This window comes from Haliaeetus albicilla, chromosome 17 (genome assembly GCF_947461875.1).
Source record: "Haliaeetus albicilla chromosome 17, bHalAlb1.1, whole genome shotgun sequence".
Lineage (NCBI taxonomy): Eukaryota > Metazoa > Chordata > Aves > Accipitriformes > Accipitridae > Haliaeetus > Haliaeetus albicilla.
Window position 1 is genome coordinate 21,657,418 of NC_091499.1, and position 11,326 is coordinate 21,668,743.

At 38.8% G+C, this 11,326-nt stretch overlaps 1 protein-coding gene across 4 annotated transcripts in view; it reads left to right on the forward strand.

Moving 5' to 3' along the window:
* AFG1L (AFG1 like ATPase) overlaps positions 1-10,517 on the forward strand; it is a 77,616-nt gene extending 67,099 nt beyond the window's left edge. For all 4 annotated transcript variants that reach the window (XM_069804996.1, XM_069804995.1, XM_069804994.1 and 1 more), the window contains 3 exons: positions 3,149-3,289; positions 5,009-5,122; positions 5,852-10,517. In XM_069804996.1, coding sequence (XP_069661097.1) covers positions 3,149-3,289; positions 5,009-5,122; positions 5,852-5,986 — 390 coding nt within the window. In that variant the 3' untranslated portion in view covers positions 5,987-10,517. The remainder of the gene's footprint in view (positions 1-3,148; positions 3,290-5,008; positions 5,123-5,851) is intronic.
* Positions 10,518-11,326: the final 809 nt, after the last annotated feature.

Below are 11,326 nucleotides of genomic sequence, written 5' to 3' on the forward strand. Positions count from 1 at the left end.
TGAGGTTCATAAAATAAATTTCAGCCCTGGTGGGTTATACAGAGGACAATGCTAAGTGTCTAAAATCACTTGCCACTAGCCTTGTTACCTAGTCCAAGCCTGTATTGCTGGCAGTCAGGATCCAGCCAATGCTTGATGCACAGTGAGGAAAAAGGGCCTGTAGGCAATACTGTAAAGGTGAGGGCAGGGCTGTTGGCTGCTGAAACAGCAGAAATCTGCTCCTCAGTGGAGCTTCTGTATATGGACTGTACAGCCAGAATCTCCAGCAGTGGTGTGATCTGGCCTTGAGGACATTTTCCCTGACTCTTTCCTCTGCGGCACAGAGTTGGTTCGTGGGTGCTTGTGCCAGCCTCACGCTAGTTTTGCGAGGGCAGCAGGCCGGTGAGAATGTGACTTGAAGCTGTCAGCGTGCCCCTGCATCATGGTCTCCTGCATTTGGAGCGTCTTGTGTGTAGCTGGTGAGTTAGAAAAGTTGAAGCAATTGGAGGCAGCGTGGAAATTGGGCCAATACCAAGGTTAGAGGAATACAAAAAGGGCTTTAAGCTGTCCCCAGAGCATTTGCAAATTTGCTGGTGGTTTCTTCTTTTTACAGTAAGTGGAGTAAGGCAGAAGAAAATTAAGGACTTGTTCAAGATGAGAGTAAGTCATGTTGAGAACAAGATTAAAAGCTTTGTCTTCATCTCCAGGGTTATGTCTTTCTAAACTCTAAGAGGAGAGAGTTTGAGAACACCTCTATGTAAAGAACTACAGCTGATGCCAGCTGAGTCATATATAACAACAGACTGGCTGACTTGGAGTTTCAGTTGTGTCTCACCAGACTTGAGTCTTGGCAGGGAGGTACAAACTTACTCTATTAAAATACTCATGGCTGCTAGGCTCAGATCCTTCTGATTGTAAGATTTTGGAGTCTCCAAAGGCACATTTCCGCCAACATTTACAGAATATTATCACTTAGTGCTGGCGTAGGTGTTTCAGAAAATCTTGTTAAACAGCTTGAAATGATCGGCCTTTTATGTCCTTAATTAGAGGAATTTTTGAATTGCCTGCTTTTTGCACTGCTGAAGTAGACTGAATTCTTGTTTGGCTGTGATAAAGATGCATATTGTAACCCTCTATGAACTGTGGGTTTATGTCTGTATAAAAAGCAAAAGAAGTATTCCATCTTCCATTTTTCCTATTTGAAATGCATTAGCCTTATTTTTGTCTTCCACCTGTTTCCTCCCTCCAACTCCACAGGTTTTTAATTTTCATGTTTGGATATCCACCAAGGTGCCCACCAGGTTCTTAGATGTATAGCTCAGCAGTTGGGCACTTCAGTTTGTGGATTTTGCAAAAGTTTGAAGCCTTTAATTTTTATTTATTTATTTACTTTAGGAATCGGCTTTTAGTATTTGATACTTTGTATTTGAAATGGGGAGGATGTATTCATATGGTTTTGGTGAGAAAGTGTCATATTGGGGCAAGACAGAATAGAATTAATTCCTCAGGGTTTTGGGCTTCAGCAGAAGAGTGCTTTGGGCTCTTCATGTGATAAAAGAATGAACCTGAATAGCAGTGATGTCTGTGATTTCTTATCTAAAGAGAGACATGAGGAATTATTTCCTTCCTCACGTGCAGTTAGGTCACTGCTGTTGTCCCTCTCAGGTACTCAGTACATGGGCATACTTGATCTCCTCTGTACCTAACGATACTTCAGTCTGAAGTATGGAATAAAAACTACCATTACCTAAACTGTTTGCTTACCACCAATCTTAAAATCTCCATCTGTGTTATTTTTTAGTGCTTCCACTCTTTTCTTTTGCACTTGATACGATTGTTGTCCAGCCAACAATCACTTGCATCTGATGGTGAGATATGCGGTGGGCTATCTCTGTGATGTTTCCATCCAGCAGTTCCTTTCACTTTCTTGAACTTTCTCATGCTTTATTTCATCAAAACATTTTGAGTTCAGCTGCTCTCTGTCCAGATGAGATTTCTTTTTTTTTTTTTTTTTTTTTTTTTTTTTCCAGAGGTGATGCATGAAGCTGTTGCTGGTAGCCCTCATGGTGATTAGTTTCTTGCTTTCTGGTTAAGAAGTCCATAGGCTTGGTCTACAGCAAATTTGTCTAGCAATTTCAGTTAGAGAAAATATTTTTTATTTACTGCTTTTAAGATATTAGCAGTATTGCAGTGCTTTATAACCATATTATACTGTTGGTACACCACATTTCATTAGCTGGGAAGGGAGTTGTGAGATTATCATGCAAAATACTGCTGATCTTCCTCTGTGGAGTAGTTGCATCCAAGATACTGAAGTACTTGCACAAGTAAAACTAATGGGACAAGTTTCAGGAGTATGAAGTTTTTCTCCTAACTACTATGACTTAATAGCCCAAGATAAAGTACTGCCTGCAGTACTGATAGGGTATATCTTGCAGAAAAGATTATCTTCCATGTAATGAAAAAGTAATTTTAAATTAATGTATTTGATTGTATACTTGAATGAGCTACTACTATTTGTGCATATCTTCTGTTGATGGTTTAGATACACAAATAGAAACTAATAAGTTCTTATTAAAGATTTTTATTTCATCATTACAGATGAAACCGCGAGCAAAGGAACTGCTACAAAACTGTATTTTTGTTGTTTTCTGTTGCTTTCAGTACTTAGAATGTAAGATTTTTATTCAGTCTGGGTTAGTCTTGGGTGAACAAAATGCAGGTCTACTTATAATTTAGTAACTAGCCTATGCATTTGCGTTTAAAAATCTTGCTGCTGGAAAGCATCCTAATAGCTGTTCAAATTATTTATGCTTTAGGTTGACTTCATAGCTTAACCATGTTTTTTCTCTTTTCTTCTATGGATTATGGTTTATAGTGATTTATTTTGTTTGAAGTTGTCAGAACATAACATTGTCAGGATGTAGAAGAGCCACATTTTTAACTATCGAACACTGTTCAGGTAAAGGCGACATTACGAATGAGCACCCATATATATCTATGCTAGTAAGGGCAAACAAGTGCTCCTGAAGCAAGATATGGAGAAACAAAAATAAGAATATGATCAGAACTTTACACCCTCTTTTCTGTAATTGTAGTATTTCAAGATACAGTATTTATGTATCATTCTATCATGGGTTTCCATTTCTTATGGTTTGTTTCATTTCAGCCTCTTGGGGCCAGTGACTATTTGGAGATATCAAAGCATTTTGACACAGTCTTTGTTCGTGACATACCACTTCTTACAATGGCAAAGAGGACACAGGCTCGTCGTTTCATTACTCTTATTGATACTTTTTATGAGCATAAGGTGAGAACCAAGCCTTTCCTATATGTATAGGTATAATACTAAGAGCCCTAAACCTTGACTGTTATAATTGGTTTGAAGTAAGACTTTCTGTAGTAATGATTTGGAAATCATAAGCAGAATGAACTAGCACTGCAAAGAAACATCATTCCAGCTTCACAAAAAAGGCCCCATTGCAATAAAGGCAAATAAGCAGGTATTTTTTTGATTTCTGTGAGTATTAAACATGACCATAAATATAAGCCTGAGCTCATTTGCCTTTCTTCAATGGGGATGTTATTTCTTTCCTAACCCAGGAAAACCACAGAAGCCATGTCATCATTTTAATAATGAAAGATCGTGCTGCCAACTGTGCTGGAGTAAATTTAAATTTTTTAAATTTTAATCTGTATGGGCAGTTGGTTGGGAATCAGTGCCTTCCTGAACAGGGTACAGAGGAGTTAATAGCATAGTTACATTATTAAATTTAAAGGAAACAGTCACTGTAGGCTTTACATTAGGTTGCAGAACTGCTAATGGAATAGTAATGATAAATGCAGCACTTCATGTGGATTTACAGAGGTTTCAATCATAGAAGCAAAATCAGTGCTACTAAAACAAAGAGAAGTTCATGTTTAAGATGATTTCTTAAAAGTAATACAAGATATGAAACCCTATCTTATGTGTGATTACATATGCGCACACTTAAATATTTATGCAATCAGGAAATATCGATTGAGGGGTTTTTTTTTTTTCAAGAATGTCCTGGCAAGATGATCAGAAAGGCCCCGATTCAGCAAGGTATTGAACTAACTAAGTGTATGAGTAGTCTCATTCAAGTCAGCCAGATTCTTTGTGCTTTATGATTTGGAAATGGATGGTTTCTAAGAGGATATGCTAATATTTATAAACTAATAATAGTGTGTTAGAAATGGGGAGAGTGGTAGTCTGCTCTATCAATGTGCTGTCATTAAGAATTGCAAGCAAACAGCTGCTTTGTATTACTTCCTCCATAGGAATAACACAAGTGTAAAACTCCTGTCACAAGTAGTTGCTTGGAAAAACTACCTGAGAAGGCGTATTTGTGGAGACCTGTCCACAATGCAAGCATTTTGCCTGCATGCTCTCAACCAGTGTCTCTTTTTGTAATAATATTTCAGTCTGTGTTCATTGCAGACCCCCAGAGATACTGTATCTCACTGCACATTGTATCTCCTCCCAGCAGGCATGAAAACAGCATCGTTACTGTTATTAGCAAATAATGTGCACTTGAGTAGCATAGGTGAAAGCAAGAGTGGTTCCACTGAGCCTTCTGGAAAATTTGGCATTTAAGCATTCCTTAGATGAAAATACGTGTGTAGTGCACTTGCCTACTGAGAGGAGTCTAACTATGGGGGGAAAGGAAGCATTGGTTACTAATACTTTATAGCTGTTATTTTAGAAAGTAAACTTGATTGTGAATTCATTGCCTGTGTAGCGGATATTTTGAGTATTTAACAGCACAGTTATGCAATTTCCTGAGTAAAAGTTACATGAGTTGTTATTTAGAAGAAGATCCTGTAAGGTTAATATTCCAAATGACTAAGGTAAATTTGTAACAGCAGTGCTAATAAGAGAAAGGGAAAATGACCTGAGAAAAAAACCAAGGTCGTAATTTGAACTTTGCTTTTCATCAAACATGGATTTTATCGCTTTTCTGTAAAGCCCAAGTGATGATATTGTTGCCTGTTTTCCTTCTCTCAGGTGCGTATTATTTGTTCTGCAGTGACTCCGCTCCAAAGCTTGTTCCTGGTAGAACATGACAATGGTGAGCTAGAGGACAACAGAGTGTTGATGGATGATTTGGACTTGTGCCAGGTACATGATATTAACATCGTCTCCCTTTTGTAACAAAATTGATTTTGGTCTCATAATTACAGCAGCATTTTAGGAAGAGGAATCAAGTAAACATTTAACTAGCGATTTGCTGCTTTTTCTGCCGTGTATCTGTCGCTTTCATAATTGCATGTTATGTTATTTATTCATAGTCAAAGAAAATGTCACAATATATAGAACCATTTTGTGTAAGTTTTAGGGTCATTTTGATTGTTAATCATTATATCTGTTCAATCATGTATGAAAATACTGATTTAAGTTTAGCTCCTACATTTAAAATACAGAAATAAAAGATGGTCTGTTCCACCACTTCCTAGACTATATAGGACTGCCTCACAAACAGTACTATTTTGCATGTTGCTTATTCTGTTTTTCCTTTTCCCTATAACCTAGTTATTGTTAGTGAATTTTTAAATGGTTTGTGTAAATCAGTATACAATTAATCAACAGAAAAGTGAAAACAGATGGTTAAGGTGTTGTCATGTTGTTTTAAACCCAAATTATTGTTTTCCTATGTTCCTTCAGAGGATTACCTAATAATAGGTGGTTTTCTTTAAATTTTGGATGTTACTTTCATTTTTTTGGTGCCATGCTGCTTTCATGTATTGTCAAAGCCTGTAAAGCACTCATCCTTAGGAGTTAGATAGGATGCACTTCAGTACAGCTCTGTCTCTGACAGTTCTGCGGTACTGTTTTTGTGTATTAATGTAGGATTCTGCCAAAGGACTCTCCATGTTTACAGGAGAAGAGGAAATCTTTGCCTTTCAGCGTACTGTCTCACGGCTTACAGAAATGCAAACTGAACAGTACTGGAAAGATGGGGACAGAAGCAAAAAAATGTTATAATTGAAAGTTTAATAAAATCACCAAGAAGTAAAACTACAGAATTTGAAAGCTTTTTAGCACAACTGAAATAATAATTGCACTTTATCATTTGGACTGTGTTTTCTTTCATCAGTTGTTTTTTGTGCTTAACACATGAGGACTCAGGATTTTTTTTTCTGTACCACCAGTGTGTGGACATGTGAAATTTTGCCTTCGTTTTCTCTTCTGTAAAATATAACTTTGATGTTCAGGAAGTTTAATGGGATTAGAATTTTTCTGGAGAATTGGTCTAGAGACAAAGTTAATGGGCTGTGCGGGGTTCACAGTAGATTTATAATGTCATGTGAAGAGGGCACTTTGTGGTTTATGCACTGCTTCTGACATGTACAATGCGTTTTGGACAAAAGAAAAATCAAATGCTTTCTTTATGAAACTCCTGATATGATATTGTATAGGTCCCTGCTAGAATCCTGGAGATCCTCTGTAGTGTATTCTAGGGGGTTTTTTTCTCATTTTCTGTGTGTAGCCATCTGTTGACTTCCAGGCTCTTAAGAGTTTCTTGTAATCAGACTTGCTCAGTCTGGTTCATTGAAAACTAATGGATTGAACCAAGAGAGAACCCTGAGGAGGAGCTTGAAGGTACTTGAAACTGCACAGGATAAAGATCTAAGTAATCACGGATGGGAAAAGAAACTATGGTAAGACAGGGTATACTGTAACATAGAAGTGCAAGTTAATACTCTTCCTAAGTTTTGCAGTTCTTGCAAGCCTGGATATGCTGCCTCTACACCAGTGACGTACCTCTACCCTGAATTTTCTCAGGCTTCATCTATACCAAACCTTCCATTGCTGCTAGTACACCTGCCCTGATCTGGGGACAGTAGTACACAGTACTACTGAGGCAATTCATTGTGCTACAATAGGAATGTGTTTCATGGAAACAATGGGATATTAACTGATACCTCAAAACACATCACCTATCCTTGTGTTTGTAGTTGGAAACTTTCTTTTAGTTAAAAATGCAATTGTGTCATTCTCGGTTTTAATCTAACTGAAACAAAATATGGTATTGCAGATACTGGCTTATAGTGTATTTTTATAAGAAGTCATTTTAAGACCATATTTAGAAACCCTGAATAGGCAAAACCATTATGCAGATGGACTGAAAAGTTTGCCTTAATTTCTTAAGGAGAAGATATATAACACACTGTCCCCAAATTTGAGTTTTCTTGGATTTTGCAACATGACCTTTTTCTTGTACTGTATCTGTTATCAAAAATAATTCTTCTCTGCCTTTGTTAAGCCTGATTAAATTGTTTCACTTGTAGCCCCCATCACAATTACAGAAAGCTTTTAAAAGAGAGTTTTGTGTGGCAGGGAGGACTGGAGAGGTCCTGTGCACTTGCATTTGTTATGGTAATACAGATGCTTTGGAGCCATGTGCTGAAGTGTGGTTTTCTGTTCCGATCACTTCTGTTTGTCCTGGAAGTTACTTATACTGGCTATACCTGTTCTTCAGAGAATTTTTAAAAGCCTCTATTTGTAGTTTACAACTTACGCAACTATGTTTTCATTCCCATAAGGGTGACTACCATGGAGAATTTTAATGCATATTTATGAAAACCCCAGTCAGAATACATTGCTTATACTTAAGAATATCCGAATAATTGATGTATATTTTCAGAGATTTGTATTAGGTTTCTCAACAGAGGAACTATTGAGATTAATGCATGTGTGTCTGTATGTACACACACATATGTATATTTAATTTATACATATCTATATTTATATAGATAAAACTAATATATGTAACTTAAATGTGTGTGGTTCTATATTTATACATGGCAATCTATACTCATCAGCCTGGGGCCTGTGCTGATAACTCTCTGAAGCTTCAGCCTTGACTTTTTTTCTAGCAGCATTCAAATGCCTCCTGAACCAGAATGTAATGTGGGAAAATGGGAGGTGGTGGTAGATACCCTAAAGCACCTTGCATCTGGATATTTGTTTGCATTCTTTTAAAAACCGTTTATATGTTTAGCCTGTATGTCCTCTGTCATGCGGTACAGGGAAAATGCATAATCTTGCAGAACACAGGTGAGATGTCTGGGACATGTGAGAGAGGAGGTCCTGGCAAGTTTTGCATTCCCATGGAGACTGTCTGGGGCCAGGGAAGTGAAGTGTTTCTCCACAGTCCATGTGAGCGATGACCGATCTCCTTTAACCAGGGGATCCCTGGAGCCCGCTGGGCAGATGGTTGTGTTCAAACTGCAGCTTTGCCTATTGGTATTTGAGGCTCTTCTGCAATATGAGCACCCATTGCAAACTTGGATACTCCAGGTTTGTGGAAGCTCCTAAATGCAGTGGGACTGATGTATCGTTGAAAGCCTCCGAGGATGTAGGTGAGCTCTGTGAAACCACAGGAGGGAAGTTCCCAAAAGCTTCCAGAGCCAGCGCTGCTTCCAGGGCATATCGCTAAAGCCATAGTGCAGTTTTTCCTTGGCTAGCAAGGAAGCTGTCTGTTGGGAGTCATTGGTAGGCGCCAGCTGTAATCAAGGAGAAGAAATGGGGTGTATTCCAGAAGTGTTTTGGGGCTGAAAACAAGAAAAGCTGCTTGAATCATTGTGCAGTATTTGCGGTTGCACTGCAGAGTGTGGATTGCCACAAAGAGAGATTGATGGGACCAATTTGTCAGCCACCCCAGATGCCAGGGCAGACATCACCGCAGTAACCACAGAAGAAGCATATTTATGTCCGTCTACTTCCCTGAAGAAAGTGAGGCCCTATATGCTTATTCTACAATGCTGCTAATGATTCTGTAGCATGCATAAAGTCTCTTTCCAGTAGTGAATTTGGGGGGGCTGCTTCTGAGGTCAGACAACTTCCAGGCAACTGGTGCTGGCCAGAATCTGTCACTGGGGCACGATGGACAGCACTGGGTATGTCCTGCCCCAGGGCACTGGGTCACCTATGCTCCCAGCAGTCCTGTCCCCTACTGCCTGGCTTGCTTCTCACTGCTGTGAGACAGCAGTGGTCTGTGACTTTTTATTCCCACACTCAGATGTTGTATTTGCCAAAATGTGAACTGTGAGCTGCCTGTGAATACATTATGCACACTCCTTAATGGCCTTAAAATTGCTGGACTTATGCTGGATGCTTCTATCCCAAGTTGAAGTATTGGCTCTTTAGGTTTTTCTTAACGTGCAAATTCATGTCATCTCAGATCTGCAACAAGTCTTTATTTCCCTTTTAGTCATTCAGCAAACGTTATTGTCAAATTATTTTTAAGGGTCTTTTCGAGTAACCTTACTGATGTAGTATGATATTTTGCTGTCACAGGAAGTAAAATCCTTGTGATTATGGACCATGTGAAACATTTCATGTTGGTTTATAAAGGCCACATCCTGGCTGAGAATCTCTGAGCTAACTTGTTTCAAATACTTGATTGACGAAGGAATGTTCCCAATGCCCAAAAATTCTATCCATATAGACATTTTATCTTTAAAGCTGTGTTTTCATTTTGCATTCTTGTGCAGTAGCACTTACTTGGCTTTTTTTTTTTTTTAATAAATAGTGCAGTTGTTTTTCAAAGGTACTGGTTTTCAGTATTTACCTTTGCACAGATCGAGGGAACAATTGCAGTGTTTTGGGTATAATGAGACAGCCTTCCAAAGGTCTTTGGAGGAATTGAAGGTGCACTTACTGCTGTTGTTGCTTTTTGATCTAAAAAGGAAAACTATTAATGGCTTTTTTTGAGTAAAGGTGATCATAATGACACTATAGCTGGATAGATGTCACCAATTTTGCAGCAATTTAAACATGAAAAAAAACCCCAACCAACTGACCAGGTTTCAAACAGTGCTCAGCATGGTCACCAGCCATCTAACAAGGAAGAACAGTCTCTCCATCAAGATCTGTCTAAGAGGATAAAGATCCCAGAGTTTTCTTTCTGCAGTTACCTGGATCTGAATATTCCTGGTGCCTCAGTTTCCCTGTTGATAAAATGGGAATGATATTACTTTTCTTATTTTCTAACACTGGAGTGCTGCCAGGCTTCACTCATTAATATTCTAAGATGCTTGCTGAGGCTCTGGGATGAAAATACTTCAGTAAAGTATGTAAATAGTGCAAAAAAATAATTTAGCTACTCAAAGTGGATTAGTTTCCTTGTTTGGGTTACAGAATTAATGGCATCAACTAAACACAACGTGCCTCTTTGTAGTGATGGTTTTTGGGGTTTTTTTAATCATCTGTTCTAAAGAAAAAAAATTTTGAGGTTTGTGATTAAAACACTAACCAATTCATGTAGTTGTTCTTCTACCTGTAATGACAAACTTCCTGTATGATTCATTACAACCTTAGCTCCTGTACTTGTGAAGTACAGTGGCTTTGTAAATTCTGTTGAGATTTTCCTTGTATGCTGAGAATTTTTTTTTAAATGTGTAATGTTGAGTCTAATATATAACAAACTGAACGCTTCTAAATCCTTCTGCTATTTGAGAAGAGTTTGTTGTAATAAAGAAAAAATCAATAAATCCAGATTTTACAAACATTTCACTTATTGCTCATGCTATTTTAAGGTATATGTTTGAATAGATAGGCCTTGTGTTAATTACTTAGTGAGATTTTTTTTTTTTCTTCTTTATCTCTGTCTCCAGGGGGCAACCTAGACTGGCAGCACTGGCCGTTTCTGGGCATTTGGTTGCCTGGATGAGCTGTAGCGCCGCAGGCCATTGCCCTACACGTGGCTCGGCTTTTGGTAGGTGTATCCAGGGCTTGTCAGAAAGGTCCTCCTTCAGAGGCGGTTGAGACTTGTTCTCCGTGGTTACTGCCGCCAGCAGCCCTAATTTTGGGGTTTGGAACATTTTTATCCACCTCTCTGAGTCTTTTCTCCAGCAACTTGAGGTTCAGGCGCTCCGACTGAGTGCAAACCACAATGAAAGTGCTCTTTTCTGTTAGTTTGGGATTCTTACTGTTCAAGATCTGCTTTCACTGTCAGTCAGTTAGTTCTGCAGTTAGTTGTCACATGTGTTACACAGCTTGGAAGATTCCCCCTGGGAAGCAGTTAACATTTAGGCAGGCAGTCTCCGCACTGCTGGGTTAGGAGGGTCTGGGGGTCACTGCAGCACCCCGGTGCAGGTGCCCTCCTGCAGCACCTGTTTGTGTTGTGAGTGGGAGAGCAAGGCTGCAGCATGGCACTTCTCCATGGACGCTAGTGGCAGATAGTCAGACAGTTCTCGCTGACAGATGGCCAACAGTGTTTTACAGTTTGGGCTTGAGAAACCAGTGGTATAAAATTTTTTTAGGAGGGGTTAAATATTGGGGCTATTGCTATACCTTCTGCTGGAAACATTCCCCATT